This window comes from Triticum dicoccoides, chromosome 1A (assembly GCF_002162155.2).
Source record: "Triticum dicoccoides isolate Atlit2015 ecotype Zavitan chromosome 1A, WEW_v2.0, whole genome shotgun sequence".
Taxonomy (NCBI): Eukaryota; Viridiplantae; Streptophyta; class Magnoliopsida; order Poales; family Poaceae; genus Triticum; species Triticum dicoccoides.
Window position 1 is genome coordinate 573,067,244 of NC_041380.1, and position 17,899 is coordinate 573,085,142.

The window sequence follows — 17,899 nt, forward strand, 5'->3', positions numbered from 1 at the left end:
GTTTTCCTTTTCAAGAACCCGACAACGGTCGGCGGCGGCTTTTAATTCTATGGCCATCTTGGCCATCTTATCTCGGCTCTCGCCATGCGCGGCCTTCTCGGCTTTCAACTCTTCGGCCGCCTTCAAAGCAGTCGCATTACCAAACCTCGCTTGTTCCTTGGCTCGGGCAAGTTCTGCCTGCAAGGCTTCAACAGTGGCAGCTCCATCTGCAGTCACAACATATTAAAGATACTGGCATCATGCTGCTCTTACTATGTGGTGTTTACCAGATAATGACACTTACCCTGTGCCTCATCAAGCCTTTTGTTAACAAGCTCGATGTTGGCGTCTGCCGCATCCAACTGCCGTTTTAAATGGGCAAACTCGCTAGTCCGGCTAGCCACCGGAGCTTCCATCACCTGCACATAGAGGCAATATGGTTATTACCTGGGAATATGATCCTCTGTTCGTCGTCGTTTCTAATGACAACCAGAGTCTCAGGGGCTACTATCTACACAGGGCAGACCTAGCATGTGCAGGACTATCATACATTATTTTGCGTACCTCAAAGCCTGTCAGTAGACTCATAAAAGCTTCATGCAATCCGCTTTCGGTGGACGAGATTCTCTCCATCACCGTATTCATCAGCATATGATGTTCATCTAAGATGGCCGCTCGCCCCACCAACTCCCTCAGGACATCCGATCGCACACCAGACGGTGCCGGACTCTTTTGTCTGCTCTCTTCTAGAGTCGGACACTGCGAGCTTCGGGGGTTAATGGGATTATCTTCTGGCCTCACCGGACTCGGAGAGGCCCTCCGCGACGACACTTCGGGGTTGCCCGCTTTCGGAGCGGAGGAGTCCGGAGGAGGCGTTTCGCTCTCCGTCATCTCTGGAAGAAGATCGCCTTAAGACGAGCTCATTTGAGAGGGGCTAAGGCCCGAACTGCAAAGATATATGCGGTGGTTATTTTTCTCAGAAGAAAAAGATGGCATACCTGTACTATTAATGTATTTCGGGTCACTTACGACTCGCTGGAGAATTGACCCCCCCGCGGACTTTGTGCGGCAAAAGCACCCCCCAAGGTAGGACCCTCTGTGGGAGACTTCTTCTCCCGTTTGGAAGCTTCGGCTTCCGAATCCCCGGGTGCAGTCATTTTCCTCCTCCGGTCGTCTCCCTTCATGGAGACGCTCGCTCCTTCGGTTATAATGGGCAGCGTTGGGGGCCCACGTCTGCCCGTATTATCCTCCCCAGTATCTTTTCCAATACCGGATTGTCCAAACCCTCAGGGAGGGGGGCCAAACACCGAATCAACTTCGCCTTTGTTAGCCAGTCCTGGTCAAAAGCGAATTCTCATAAATAACTTCGTAACAAATGAGAGATAGTATGTTCGGCCGGAAGATTCCTTACCTGTTCGGTGGCGCGGTTACTGCTCAGGCCCACGTCCTCGGTGATTTCCAGACACTCTACCTGAGGTCCGAAGAATGACTTGTACATCTCCTCGTGCATCAGGCCGAGGAAATTTTGAATGACACGCGGTCCCTCGGGATTGAACTCCCACAAGTGAAGGGGCCGGCGTTTGCAAGGCTGGACTTGACGAACCAGCATAACTTGTATTACTGCAACCAAACTAAAATCTCCATTGAAGAGATATCGAATGCGGCTTTGCAGTATAGGCACGTCCTTGGCTGGACCCCAGCTCAGACCTCTGCTAATCCATGACATCAGTTGTGGGGGAGGGCCCGAGCGGAAAACAGGGGCGGCCGCCCACTTGGCACTTCTAGGATCCGTGATGTAGAACCACTCCTGTTGCCATAATTCATACACCTCTAGAATGGAACCTTTGGGCCATGGAGCTCCCGTCATCTTGCATATTGAGGCACCTCCGCACACTGCATGTTGCCCCTCGATCATCTTCGGCTTTACTTCAAAGGTCTTGAGCCACAGGCCAAAGTGAGGGGTTACCCGGAGGAAGGCCTCACACACGACAATAAATGTCGTGATATGAAGAAAGGAGTCCGGAGCTAGATCATGGAAATCTAGCCCGTAATAAAACATCAAACCCCTGACGAAAGGATCCAGAGCAAGGCCTAGACCTCGGAGGAAGTGGGGGACGAACACGACGTTCTCGTTGGGTTCGGGGGAGGGGACGGCCTGCCCTCGGGCAGGCAGCCGATGCGAAACCTCGGCGGTCAGATATCTCGCCTCCCTCAACTTTTTGATGTCTTCTTCCGTGACGGAGGAAGGCATCCATCGGCCTTGAAGGCTATATCCGGACATGATTGAAGGTTCGGAGCACCTGACCTGAACTTTGGGTGTTTGAGCTTGAGGTGGGGGAAGGATTCGATTGAGCACGGGAGGGAAAAAATAAAAGCCTTGTCCCTTTATAAAGAGGGTGAATATCAAGCGTCCCCTCCGTGGCCGTTTGGACTTGCCTATAGTCTAGGAGTCCTAGAAGCAGTTGGGTTACCCATGCCCGTATCGATGAGAATCCCGGAATAAGGGGACACGATCTTTGCTTTAACAAGACGTGCCAAGGAAACCGCCTCGCATGACACACTGAGGTGGGATAATAAAACGATTTGAATAAAGGCTTGGCCGTGGTGTTGTCATGTTACGGAATACGTCAGCAGATTAGATTGGTGTGAACATTATTCTCTCTATGGCAATATGTGGAAATTTATTTTGCAGAGCCGGACACTATCTTTGTGTTCAAAATCTTCTATGAAGTACTTGGAGGAGGAACCCGCCTTGCAATGCCGAAGACAATCTGCACGCTGAACTCGTCGTCATTGAAGCCTGGTTCAGGGGCTACTGAGGGAGTCCTAGATTAGGCGGTGTCCGAATGGCCGGACTATACCTTCAACCGGACTCCTGGACTATGAAGATACAAGATTGAAGACTTCGTCCCGTGTCCGGGAGGGACTTTCCTTGGCGTGGAAGGCAAGCTTGGCGATACGGATATGTGGATCTCCTACCATTGTAACCGACTTTGTGTAACCCTAACCCTCTCCGGTGTCTATATAAACCGGAGGGTTTTAGTCCGTAGGACAACATACAGAATAACAATCATACCATAGGCTAGCTTCTAGGGTTTAGCCTCTCCGATCTCGTGGTAGATCTACTCTTGTACTACCCATATCATCAATATTAATCAAGCAGGACATAGGGTTTTACCTCCATCAAGAGGGCTCGAACCTGGGTAAAACTTTGTGTCCCTTGCCTCCTGTTACCATCCAGCCTAGATGCACAGTTCGGGACCCCCTACCCAAGATCCGCCGGTTTTGACACCGACAATAACCCTCAGGAACAATAGGAAATTCATATCTAGGGAGTGAATCTTCATCATCACTTTCGTCAATATTATCAGTTTCAATAATTTCATTCTCTCTAGCCTTAGCAAGTTGTTCATCAAGAAATTCACCAAGTGGCACAGTAGTATCAAGCATGGAAGTAGTTTCATCATAAATATCATGCATAGCAGAAGTGGCATCATCAATAACATGCGACATATCAGAATTAATAGCAGAAGCAGGTTTATGTGTCGCAAGCTTACTCAAAACAGAAGGTGAATCAAGTGCAGAGCTAGATGGCAGTTCCTTACATCCCCTTGTAGTTGAGGGAAAAAATCTTGGTTCTTTGATCTTTCAAGTTCTTCATAATGATAAGCAGATATAAATCCCAAGTGACTCAAAGAATAGAGCTATGCTCCCCGGCAACGGCGCCAGAAAATGTTCTTGATAACCGACAAGTATAGGGGATCACAAGAGTTTTCGAGGGTAGAGTATTCAACCCAAGTTTATTGATTCGACACAAGGGGAGCCAAAGAATATTCTCAAGTATTAGCAGCTGAGTTGTCAATTCAACCGCACCTGGAAACTTAATATCTGCAGCAAAGTATTTAGTAGCAAAGTAATATGATAGTAGTGGTAACAGTGGCAAAGGGTAACGGTAGCAAAAGTAATATTTTTGGGTTTTATAGTGATTGTAACAGTAGCAACGGAAAAGTAAATAAGCGAAGAACAATATATGGAAAGCTCGTAGGCATTGGATCGGTGATGGAGAATTGTGCTAGATGCGATCGATCATGTAACAGTCATAACATAGGGTGACACAGAACTAGCTCCAGTTCATCAATGTAATGTAGGCATGTATTCCGAATATAGTCATACGTGCTTATGGAAAAGAACTTGCATGACATCTTTTGTCCTACCCTCCCGTGGCAGCGGGGTCCTATTGGAAACTAAGGGATATTAAGGCCTCCTTTTAATAGAGTACCAGGCCAAATCATTAACACATAGTGAATACATGAACTCCTCAAACTACGGTCATCACCGGTAAGTATCCCGGTTATTGTCACTTCGGGGTTGACAGATCATAACACATAATAGGTGACTATAGACTGGTAAGATAGGATCAAGAACTCTCATATATTGATGAAAAAATAATAGGTTCAGATCTGAAATCATGGGACTCGGGCCTAGTGACAAGCATTAAGCATAGCAAAGTCATAGCAACATCAATCTCAGAACATAGTGGATACTAGGGATCAAACCCTAACAAAACTAACTCGATTACATGATAAATCTTATCCAAACCATCACTGTCCAGCAAGCCTACGATGGAATTACTCACACACGGCGGTGAGCATCAAGAAATTGGTGATGGAGGAAGGTTGATGATGACGATGGCGACGGATTCCCTTCTCCGGAGCCCCAAACGGACTCCAGATCAGCCCTCCCAAGAGAGTTTAGGGCTTGGCGGCGGCTCTGTATCATAAAACACGATGAATCCTGCTCTCTGATTTTTTTCTCCCCGAAAGTGAATATATGGAGTCAGGGTTGAAGTCGGTGGAGCGTCAGGGGGGCCACGAGGCAGGGGGTAGGGCGCGCCCCCCACCCTCGTGGACAGGTGGTGGGCCCCTGACGTGGATCTTTCTTCCAGTATTTTTTATATATTCCAAAATAATTCTCCGTTGATTTTCATGTCATTCCAAGAACTTTTATTTCTGCACAAAAATAACACCATGTCAATTCTGCTGAAAACAGCATCAGTCCGGGTTAGTTCCATTCAAATCATGCAAGTTAGAGTCCAAATCAAGGGCAAAAGTGTTTGGAAAAGTAGATACGACGAAGACGTATCATTCAGCGTCGTGAGTTTGGCCTTATATGCATCAGCTCCGGATCATGTCTTGGGTCAATAGTTGGGTTGCCCGGCTCCTGTGCTTGCTATCCTACGTTCCGCTCTATCGGCTAGGGTAGTAAAGGGAGAACTACTGCGATTGTGCTTTCGGTTTACCCGGTTAAGCACCTTAGTAGAGAAAGCCAAAAACTGACTGTCATGATGTGGCGAGAGCTAGTCAACCACTCGATGACTTATCGCAATCTTTCGCGATTCCCTCCGTGTCACACGAAGGACCTCTTTCCGGTCAAATATGTAAACACATCACATGAATAAGCTGCATACATACCAGGGGCTATGTTGTAGACCCACCATAAAACTCCTCTGGCTAAGTGAAAGTCTTAACGCCCTATAGTTTGGTTGCCTGGTTCGCCGCATTGACACCTCCTTCATGGACCAAGACGTTGGGTCAAGAGTGATCAGATGCTTTTTCGAACACCCCCGTACTTCCTACGAGGGGGCTGAAGCCGACGACTGGAAAACTTTCTGATCATATACAAACGGCCGCACGGGAGGAACAAAAGCCTTTAGGAAAAATAAAAATATAGACTGATCATAACAATTGTCTTTTACAATTCGTAAAGAGTTCACTCGAATATTATGCATATAAACATTGACCCTCTATCAAGCGGGCAGCCTCTAAGACGTCTTCAAAGTAATGCTCTGGTGCGTGATGGTCCTTGCCCTTGGGTGGACCCTGCGCTGCAACTTCGGCGGCCTTCATCTTCCCCCAGTATGTCTTGACTCGGGCAAAGGCCATCCGTGCACCTTCAATGAATGCTGACCGCTTCACGACATCGATACATGGCACTGCATCAGCAAGCTGCCGCACCAAGCCGAAATAGCTATTCAGAATCAGCTCAGTCAGCCACAGCTGAAGTATGACGTTCTTCATGGCAGCGCCGGACATCCTATGAAGATCAGCCCATTGGGACATCTGTTCATTCAGCAGCAGAGGGCATTTTGAGGCGCCGAACTGTGACCAGAAAAGCTTCTCCATTGCATATCCCTCTTGCGCTTGGTAAAATTGCGCCGCATCGGATGAACTCTTCGGCAAGTCCAAAAACACGTTGATACGTCTCCGTCGTATCTACCTTTCCAAACACTTTTGCCCTTGTTTTGGACTCTAACTTGCATGATTTGAATGGAACTAACTCGGACTGACGCTGTTTTCAGCAGAATTGCCATGGTGTTATTTTTGTGCATAAATAAAAGTTCTCGGAATGACCTGAAAATCAACGGAGAATTATTTTGGAATACATAAAAAATACTGGAAGAAAGATCCATGTCAGGGGGGCCACACCCTGTCCACGAGCGTGGGGGGCGCGCCCCCTGCCTCGTGGGCTCCCTGATGCTCCACCAACCTCAACCTTGACTCCATATATTCACTTTCGGGGAGAAGAAAAATTGGAGAGAAGGAATCATCGCGTTTTACGATACGGAGCCGCCGTCAAGCCCTAAACTCTCTCGGGAGGGCTGATCTGGAGTCCGTTTGGGGCTCCGGAGAGGGGAATCCGTCGCCATCGTCATCATCAACCTTCCTCCATCACCAATTTCATGATGCTCACCGCCGTGCGTGAGTAATTTCATCATAGGCTTTCTGGACGGTGATTGGTTGGATGAGATTTATCATGTAACCGAGTTAGTTTTGTTAGGGTTTGATCCCTAGTATCCACTATGTTCTGAGATTGATGTTGCTATGACTTTGCTATGCTTAATGCTTGTCACTAGGGCCCGAGTGCCATGATTTCAGATCTGAACCTATTATGTTTTCATCAATATATGAGAGTTCTTGATCCTATCTTGCAAGTCTATAGGCACCTATTACGTGTTATGATCCGTTAACCCTGAAGTGACAATAATCGGGATACTTACCGGTGATGACCGTAGTTTGAGGAGTTCATGTATTCACTATGTGTTAATGCTTTGGTCCGGTACTCTATTAAAAGGAGGCCTTAATATCCCTTAGTTTCCAATAGGACCCCGCTGCCACGGGAGGGTAGGACAAAAGATGTCATGCAAGTTCTTTCCCATAAGCACGTATGACTATATTCGGAATACATGCCTACATTACATTGATGAACTGGAGCTAGTTCTGTGTCACTCTAGGTTATGACTGTTACATGATCGATCGCATCCGGCATAATTCTCCATCACTGATCCAATGCCTACGAGCTTTTCCTATATTGTTCTTCGCTTATTTACTTTTCCTTTGCTACTGTTACAATCACTACAAAACCCAAGAATATTACTTTTGCTACCGTTACCTTTTGCCACCGTTACCACTACTATCATATTACTTTGCTACTAAATACCTTGCTGTAGATATTAAGTTTCTAGGTGTGGCTGAATTGACAACTCAGCTGCTAATACTTGAGAATATTCTTTGGCTCCCCTTGTGTCAAATCAATACATTTGGGTTGAATACTCTACCCTCAAAAACTATTGCGATCCCCTATACTTGTGGGTTATCCCACGTCTGGAGAACTCCACACTTTGTTAAGCTGAGCATAATTTGGATCGCCGAACTTCGTCTGTAATAAAAATGGCTTACCATCCGCAATCTTGCCGGCTTGCCGGATCTCCTCACGGGCCGCTCTAGATTCAGACCGCGCTTCTTTCGCCTCTCGCAAGGCCTTGTCAAGCCCAGCCACTTTGGCTTTATTCTCCTCCTCCAGGAATTCATAGAGGCTCGTAGCATTTTTCAGTTCGAGCGCCATTGAGGATATTTTCTCCTCGTCTTGATGTCGAGCAGCTTGTTCAGCCTTTAACTTGGTCGATGCCTTTTCGGCAGCCGCATTACTAGACCAGGCCTGCACCTTGGCCCGGGCCAGCTCCGCCCGAAGATCCTCAACAGCAGCAGCACCATCTGCAGCCATACACATTCCAGTATGCAACTTTCAGCGTCACGCTTATATTACAAATACGTATATGTAAGGATTGCTCCGAATACATACCTTGCGACTCTTCAAGACGCTTATTGATAAGTGCGATATCAGCATCTGCCTCATCAATCTTGTGTTGCAAATTCACAATCTCTACAGTCCGGACAGTTTCCGGGGAGGTTACAGCGTGTGTTCCAATTAATCAAATTACTTCCTGGGCATATCTTTTGATCCTTTGATCGCCTCCCTCGGGAAGCCAATCAGAGTCTTAGGGGCTACTCTCTATACACAGGTGTATTCTTGAATAAAACACAATCGAACAGATTACGGTACAAACCTCGAAGCCTCTTAGCAGGCTCACGAAGGCCTCATTCAATCTGCTTTTCGTGGCCAGGACCTTTTCGACCACCGTGCCCATCAAGGTACGATGTTCCTTTGAGACAGACGCCTGTCGCAGCATGTTCGTCAATATATCCGACGCCTCTCGGTCTCCGGAGGCTGCCGTAGGAGTACGGCCTCCCGTTGAAGGAATCCGTTTATTCATATCCGGCTGTAGACCGGAATGTTCGGGGCCTTTATTGTTGGTTCCCGGACCCTGGGCCACCTAAGTATCACCTTCAGGTTGTGTCTTCATCATCCCTCACACCGCTTGATCGGGAGAGACCCTCAGCACGACACCTCGAAGTCGTCCGCCCTGTTGGGCGAGGAGACTGGTGGAGACGTCTCTCTTTCCATCATCTCCGAAAGAAGATCCCCCGAGGAAGAGGATTGTTGAAGAAGACTGCGTGCCGAACTGCAAAAAAAACATATATTCTAGACGTTATAAGAAAGGGACAGGACATGTTTAAAATACCCTTGTTCACTTACAATTTGACCTAAGGCTTGTCCTTGTCTTGGGACTGCGCGATGATGTTGTCCTCCAAGCCCGAGCCACCCGACGAAGGCATCTTGCCTCGCTTAGGAGCCTTTTCCTCCCAATCTTCGGAGGCGGCCCTTTTCTTCCCATGGAGGGAAGAGACGTTGACTTCCCCTTCATTTTTGTCTTCGGACGATGGAATATTGATTCATCTGGACGCGATGTCTGGTGCATCTTTGGGATGGGAGCCATCTTTGGTCCTCTCTGCCTTGCCCTCCTTCACAGGCATCTGGTATGGTGCCGGGGCTAGCATCCTTGCTAATATAGGATCCGTTGAACCCTCGGGAAGAGGGGCCGGACACCTAATCAACTCCGCTTTCTTTATCCAGCCCTGGAAGGAGATAGTTTGCTCAGTAAAGTATTATGGCATACTTAAAAGGGGGGGAGGTGTTCGGAAGTCAAGTGCTTACCGGGGTATCCGGACGGTTACAGTCGAGGCTTATGTCCTCAGTAGTGTTCGGCCAACATTTTGGTTTTCCGAAAACAACTACCACATCCCTTTATGCGTAATGCCGAAGAAGTGTTGGAGGGTTCGTGGTCCTGCTGGATTGAACTCCCACATACGGAGAGGCCTACGCCGGCATGGAAGGATTCGGCGAATCAGCATTACTTGAATCACGCTGACCAGATCGATGCCCCTCTCGAGGAGGGTTCGGATGCGGCTTTGTAGAGTTCGCACTTCATCAACGGATCCCCAATCCAGCCCCTTGTTGGCCCATGATGCAAGTTGTGACGGTGGGCTAGGGCGAAACGTGGGTGCAGCTACCCACTTGGTGCTGCGGGGTTCCATAACGTAAAACCACTTTCGCTGCCATTGATTGGAAGTTTCGGTAAAAGAGCCTTTTGGCCAAGGAGTGTTGGTGAGCAGGCTGACTACAGCACCGCCGCACTCCTCCTGTTCCCCGTCGACTACCTTTGGTTTCACACTGAAGGTCTTGAGCCATAAGCCGAAGTGTGGGGGGATTCGGAGGCCTCGCACGTAATGATGAACGCCGAGACATGGACGAAAGACTCCGGGGCTAGATCGTGAAAATCTAGTCCATAATAGAACATTAGCTCCCGGACAAAGGGGTGAAGAGCGAGCCCTAGCCCTCGAAGGAAGTGTGAGATGAACACGACCCTCTCGCCGGATCTGGTGGTCGGGATAACCTGCCCTTGAGCAGGAAGCCTGTGGTGAATTTCCGTGGTCAGGTACCTGGCCGCTCGAAGCTTCGCAATATCCTCCTCTATAACGGAGGAAGACACCCATCGGCCTTGAGGGCTGGGTCCGGACATAATGGGGAAGCTCGGAGCAACAAAGTCGAAACCTTGGGTGCTAGAGCTCGAGGTTGGAAAGGCTGAGGAGAAGTTTGGCGTCAAAAAGGACGGCCCTTGGTTCCTTTATATAAAGGTAGCGGGGATTAAACGCCTCCTCCTGAGCCTGAAAGCTTGCCTATTCCTAGGGAATCTTTCCAAAAGAACGGTTGGGTTACCCGCGCTCGTATTAATGAGAATCCCGTAATGAGGGGATACGATCTCTGCTTCGACAGAACGTGCCAATAGTAACCGCGCCTTAAAACATGGAACGGCGGGACAGGAAACGGTTCAAAAAACCGAGCAAGCGTGATGTCGCGTTGTAAAAAGTTGTCAGCAGATTGGACTCCTGGAATATTATATTCTCTCTGCGGTTGTGTGTGGTGTATGTGTTACACGTCCGGACATGTGGATACATCCGAAGACTATTTTGGAGTTCGGAAGAAGGAACCCGCCTTACAATGTCGAAGATAGGCCTACGCGCCGGATACCTTGTCATTGAAGTCGGGTTCAAGGGCTACTGAGGGAGTCCTGGACTAAGGGGTCCTCGGGCATCCGGCCTGTTAGCCATGGGCCGGACTGATGGGCTGTGAAGATACGGAGATCGAAGGCTACACCCGTGTCCGGATAGGAATCTCCTTGACGTGGAAGGCAATCTTGGTGACTAAATATGTAGATTCCTTTCTTTGTAACCGACCTTGTGTAACCCTAGATCCTCCCGGTGTCTATATAAACCGGAGGACTTAGTCCGGAAGATAGACATTATCATAGCCATACAAGCTAGACCTCTAGGGTTTAGCCATTACGATCTCGTGGTAGACCAACTCTTTTAATATTCATATTTATCAAGATCAATCAAGCAGGACATAGGGTATTACCTCCATAGAGAGGGCCCGAACCTGGATAAAACATTGTGTCCCCTTCTCTTGTTAGCATCGACCTTAGACGCACAGTTTGGGACCCCCTGCCCGAGATCCGCCGGTTTTGACACCGACATGCATCTCTAGTCCCGGTCCGTGCCCCGAACCGGGACTAAAGGTGTTGGTGGGGCCACAACCTGACACCAGCCTGCCATCGCCTCTTTAGTCCCGGTTCGTGGCACGAACCGGTACTAAAGGTTCACCACGAACCAAGACTAATGAGCACCGCCCGCCTAGCCGTTGGAACCGGCACTAATGGTCACATTAGTGCCGGTTCAATTACAAACCGGGACTAATGAGTTGAACATTAGGCCCTTTTTCTACTAGTGAAGGTCCGCAAAACTGCATATCAGCGATGGAGCCGCGTCGAGCTCAGGTGTGGAGGTGATCTGTCATTTTTTTTCTTTTGGTGGTTGCGGTGGTGGTGCCAGAGACAGGTGACGAGCATTGGTGGCAAGCTCAGAGCTTTTTCGGTCTTGTTCGTAGTTTTCCTTCTTGGCTGGTGTTCTTTTGTGCAAAGATTAGTGTTCTGCTATTTGTTCAGTTTTGTCAGGTCGGTATGTACGTGGCTTGTACAATGTTCCTTATGATACAAATGAGACGTGTTACCATGAAAAAAAAGGTACTGCAGTAGTAGTGTGTGGCTATAGTGTGGTATAGCTTGTTGTGCGTTCGTCTGAAATTGCATGAGACGAGATAGCTTGGGTGGGGCTCGACTAATGCTTGAGCACGTCAGGGACGTCGATGGGGTACCGATGGACGCAGGTGGCCCAGGGCCCGTCGGCCGCCACGGGCGCCGGGTGTATGCACTCCCAGGCGGCGCTGTTGCACTTGAACCCGGAGCCGATGCCGATCATCCACACGCGGTCGCCCTTGCGCATGCGCCCCTTTGCCTCGATGTAGGCGAGCTCGTACCACAGCGAGCTGCTCGACGTGTTGCCGAACCGGTGCAGCGTCATCCTCGACGCCTCCACCTGCTCGTCCGACAGCCTGAGGCTGCGCTGGAGCTCGTCGATCACCGCGCGCCCGCCCGCGTGGATGCAGAAGTGCTCGAACGCCGTGCGGAAGTCGGGGATGTACGGCTTGATCCTGCTGCTGCCGACCACCTTGCGCGCCACGAAGGACAGCGCGAATAGCAGCTGCTCCGACGCCGGCAGGACCAGGGGCCCCATGGCCGTGATGTTCGCCGTGAGCGCGTCGCCGGTGGTGACCATCAGGTCCTTGGACAGGTTGATCCCGACGTTGCCGCGGTCGTCCTCCTCCTGGTACACGCATCGGTACGCACTGTCCTTGGCACCGGTCAGCGTCCGCACCACGTGCGCGAGCCGAAACCGCGCGTTGCGGCCGCGGGTGGACAGGAGCACAGCGGCGCCGCCCATCCGGAACAGGCAGTTGGGAAGGAGCATGGCGCGCTCCTTACCCGTGTAGTAGTTGGGCGTGATGGTCTCCGTGGACACAACCAGCGCGTTGGAGCCCCCAGGCGCGACCTGGAGCAGGTTCCTGGCGAGCTCCACGGAGATGAGCCCCGCGCTGCAGCCCATCCCGGCAAGGTGCACGCTGCGCACGTCCTCGCGGAGCTTGTACCGGCTGACGACCATGTCGGCGAAAGACGGCGTCGGGGCGAAGAGGCTGCAGTTGACGACGAGGATGTCGATGTCCTCCCCGGAGACCTTGGTCTTGGCGAGCAGGTCGTCGATGGCGGAGAAGACGACGAGCTCGGCCTCGTCGCGGGAGGACCCGAGATCGCGTTCCGGCGGGATGTAGTGCTGCGCATCGGGGAGGCAGGTCTCCTCCCCGAGACCGGAGCGCTCGAGCAGCCGCACCATGAACCGGAGGCTGCGCTCGTCGACGCACGTGCTGGCGTGCTCCTGGAACGCGGCGAACGGGACGCGGAGGCCAGGGCTGGGGCAGAAGCACGCGTAGTCCACCATGTACACGACGCGCGGGCGGAGCCTGAGGTAGACGGCGGCCAGCGCGGCCGGGACGAACGCGGCCAGGAACACGTGCACGGGCCGGAGCTCCGCCGCCTTGAGCATGAGGAGCACTGCCACGATGGGGAGCATGCTGCTCACCAGAAGCCGGTACAACCGCTCGTGCTGGACCGAGGAGCTCATGCGGACAGTGCGTCCTGCTCTGTGTCGTCTGTGCTGGAGGTGTGTCGCCTCGCCTCACGGTGGTAAGCAATTGAGCCAATGGACCAGCGGTTGTGCACACAACAAGAATGCATGCATTCCAAACACATGAATGTTGTCGTCGTGCAGTGAACCTCTTGCGCTAGCTGGTTGTTTGCATTGCGAGTAGATCTGGGCACTCCGTGCCAGTGTCGTGCGGCAACCACCCGGCTACGCCTGCCGCCTTGGAAACGAAGGATTTGGAGCGGATATCAAGTTATCGACCAAATCATCTCTCAATATATGTTTCTTCTATCAAAAAGGCCAAGGACCATATTTTAAGCAGTACAGCCCCTTAAAATCCCTGCGACCGTGGATCTGCATACCAAATCTATGCCCTGTAGAAGAAAACGCCGGTGATGGCATGTATAACTGTTGGGTTTAATCCCACATCGATTGTGGGATGGACATAACACGATTTATAAGGATGGGGATGTCCCCTTCTAACAGGCTACGCTTTTGGAGGGAGAGGGCCCGAGGCCTCTTATAAGTTTGTGTTGCTCTCCGGTTGGGCCTGGTGACGCAGGTGGGTCGGAAACGCTGGCGTTAGCGGACCCGAGATTGCGTAACAATTGGTCTCAGAGCCCAGGTGCTTCGAATAAATCTCGGTGAACTCACGGATGGTCGGTCATGGTTAATGGGCTGGAAATGCTGGTGTGAGCGGGCCCATGTGTGACCGGTTGGACCTGATGACGCAGGTGGGTCGGAAACGCTGGTGTTAACGGACCCGAGATTGCGTAACAATAGCACCCATATTCTGGCCAGATGAAGTTGTGGAGCACAAATCTCACACACTTACCGACGAGGTCGAGGCTAACCACGTTGTTTGCCCAGTACGACACCGCAATTGAGATAAACATGTAAAATGCCATCTTCCACATGATTCCCGCACTACTTTGGGAATGAACAGTAGTGGCGGGATGAAAATGCCAAACAGTGGCAGGCCAGGCTCTCAGGGGTGCCCGCCACTAACCTCCCACCACTGCTAACATACCATCAGCGGCGAGCGCATGGGTCTATTGTAGTGGCGGATGAAGTTTAGCGCCCGCCACAACAACTGTAGCTAGCAATTGCTGCATTTCCCACTGTGTGTAGCAGCAGGGGCAGACACTTTTGGCGCCCGTCACCGGTAGTGATCTAGGCCTATAGAAGAATTCCTACCGCAACATCATTTTTTGCTACCGTGGCAACATTTTAATGACGCGGTTGCAACATTTTGTACTTGATCATCACATTGCATTACAACGTCAATAAAATAATTAAGAGTACTAGTGAAGGAAACATATAGTATAAGAAGTGCAGGGCAATAAACATGCACGTCTCAACACATGATGAATAGTTTCACAAGTTGTTTCAAAGCAGTGTATCTACCAACTTGGCTAGTTGCTGGCAATCGATGACCAAAATATGTCTTCGACTTGGTGAAGTCGTTCTTCGTATGGCTCTGCCTAGCAGTGAAACTTCACGTCCTCATTTACAACCTCCTTGTTGATGATTTTGGCCCACACCTTTTGGAGGTGTTCATGCTCTCTTAATAATTCCCATATGTCCATGTACCTCTCCATCTCCTCGAACCACTTTATGATCTGTCTATGATTACACAAATGTTGGCTTTTCTTCAAAATGTCGTCCATGATGGCCATGGCACAGTAGCCAGACCTTTGGCAGGTTTTAACATTTGGCTCTTGATGACAATAAGCGCTAGTGATGAACTTGAATTCTGAATGATGTGTGAACGTTTCTTTGAACTTCTTACACTTGCATAGATCATCATTCAGACTCTCCTTCAATATGTTCCAACACTTTTGAGGGTCTCTGTTCAAGTCAAATAAATAAGCCAACCCTTGCGTCGGCATTAGTGCGATTATGATCCATTGGCAGTCCCTGCGAAGAATGTAGAAGAAATCAACATGAATGAGATCATACCACAAGGTCATGTATATGTTTTAGAATAAAGGAGTGAACGCTAAAGATTTACTTCTCGTAGTATGGCACGAGATATGCGTCCTTATGCGGATGATTCATAGTCATGCATGGGAACAGGTAGTCTGCGATGAGGTTCTGGCTTGTTGTGGATTCCATGTTGTGACAATGCATGTAAAAAGGATGAGGTAAGGCCACGTTAGCATGCCAGAGTAGGGGATCTAAAGCTCGATGAAGTTCCCAAAGCATTGTTAACTGCAGGGAGACTACGCCGACATAGAAGATATTTGCATGGATCACCTCATTAAAGGGCAGATCAAGCGTATTGGTCGGAAACTCCACAACAAAACTATAACCATTTATAACCTTGGTTGTGTAACTTTGTGTACCTTCTTTTGACTTATCTAAAACGTCTTTGCGTAGAACATGAAGTTCGGTCGAGAGGTTCTACAACATAGAGTCTGATAGGCTCACTTCACCGGGCTTATACACATTCCATGTGCGCCTTTCATAGACGACAATAGGCACAAATGGTTTGTCTATGGATGGTCTAGAATTGTCAAGCTGATCCTTCTCCAATGATGGCGGAATATCTTCGACTATGTTTGTGGCGCGGCAAGGATGAGAATAGGGTCAAGGTTCGTGAAGCCGGGACCGCCATCATTAGCAGACAATCTGCGGGTAATCTCCTCTATATCAATAAGTGGCCACTTAAGTAGGTGGACCTGTGGGGCCACTTGTTCTAATGTAATGACATCCTCTTGGGGGGGGGGGGGTTGAGGCAACGTCCATGATTCAAAGCCCATGATTACCTTTAGCACCTGGACCCTCGTCATGCGTAGTGGTCGAGCAACCCCGTGCATCATTCTAGTACCATCTGTAAACGGGATGACTTGCCCCTGGGAATCCTTGTCGTCACACCATCCACCTTGGCAAACAACCACCATGAGATATATTGTGATGTTGGTGACTGTTAACCGTTACTAGACTGCCTGGCCATTTGGGGAGGACTCGGTGTGCCGTGTGGAAATAGTTCAGCTAAGTTCTTCTGAACTGCTGCGTCTACCCTTGCATCTACTGTGAGGACTAGTCGTGCTTGCACTTTGGCTTTGATCTTTTCATTAACCCTGCTTTTCATTCTAGCTTTTTTAAGTTCTTTGGTTTTGGGATAGACGTCGTCCCAAGCCTACAATTGTGAGCGTGACAAGATGCGTACATACTAGTGCTTGTGGTTGTATCACATCGTAGCCAGATAAGGGACATGACGGGGCCTTGTAATCCTGCTATGTGACACCGTAGCAACCTACAACCCAATAATTTCCTGGATATGTGAAAGCACAAGTGCTCCCTGGGTGATTTTGGTAATTAATGACAACATATCTCTTGTTGGACTAACACTTTTACCTAGTATGTTTCAGATAAAGTTCAACAATGAAGTGGCATGGACTACAGGATGTGGAACCCCTTCAAAATGCTAAGGACAAAGGATTGGCCCAAGCTCCAAGCTCAAGACTCTACATTTTATATTTTAGTGATCCAAGATCACATTGAGTCTATAGGAAAGCCAATACTATTAAGAAGGGATGAGGTGTTTCTTAATGGCTTGCTTGCTCAAAGTGCTTAGTGATATGCTCCAAAGCCCTCAACCACTTTATCACTTCCAAATATGTCCTAAACCAAAAATCAAACTCGGCCCCATCGATTCTTTCTATCCGGAGCCACCGAGTTCAGTTGACATAGCCACTGCCAGAAACCCTAATCAGTTTGGTCTCACCGATGGGATCTCGGTCTCACCGAGATGGGCTTGCAAACTCTCTGTTACCTATTGCAATACTTTCGGTCTCACCGAGTTTGCTTGGCCAACTCTCTGTTTCACTTATTACCCAAATCGATCCCACCGAGTTTGAGTAATTGGTCAAACCAAGTTTTGGATTTACCCTAACCCTAGCACATCGGTCCCACCGAGTTGATCCAGTCGGTCCCGCCGAAAAGCCTAACGGTCACTAGGTTTGCTAAATCGGTCCGACTGAGTTTTTCAGTTTGGTCTCACCGAGATTGGTAAATTGTGTGTAACGATTAGTTTTTGTGTGGAGGCTATATATACCCCTCCACCCACTCTTCATTAATGGAGAGAGCCATCAGAACATACCTACACTTCCACTACACATTTTCTGAGAAAGAACCACCTACTCATGTGTTGAGGCCAAGATATTCCATTCCTACCATATGAATCTTGATCTCTAGCCTTCCCCAAGTTGCTTTCCACTCAAATCATCTTTCCACCAAATCCATATCCTGTGAGAGAGAGTTGAGTGTTGGGGAGACTATCATTTGAAGCACAAGGGCAAGGAGTTCATCATCAACACACCATTTGTCAGTTCTTGGAGAGTGGTGTCTCCTAGATTGGCTAGGTGACACTTGGGAGCCTCCGACAAAGATTGTGGAGTTGAACCAAGGAGTTTGTAAGGGCAAGGAGATCGCCTACTTCGTGAAGATCTACCGCTAGTGAGGCAAGTCCTTCGTGGGCGATGGCCATGATGGGATAGACAAGGTTGCTTCTTCGTGGACCCTTCGTGGGTGGAGCCCTCCGTGGACTCGCGCAACCGTTACCCTCCGTGGGTTGAAGTCTC

At 49.5% G+C, this 17,899-nt stretch overlaps 1 protein-coding gene across 1 annotated transcript in view; it reads right to left on the reverse strand.

Moving 5' to 3' along the window:
* Positions 1 to 11,702: 11,702 nt before the first annotated feature.
* LOC119337759 (3-ketoacyl-CoA synthase 5-like) overlaps positions 11,703 to 17,899 on the reverse strand; it is a 30,657-nt gene continuing 24,460 nt past the window's right edge. The window contains exon 7 of the mRNA XM_037609977.1: positions 11,703 to 13,271. Coding sequence (XP_037465874.1) covers positions 11,892 to 13,271 — 1,380 coding nt within the window. The 3' untranslated portion in view covers positions 11,703 to 11,891. The remainder of the gene's footprint in view (positions 13,272 to 17,899) is intronic.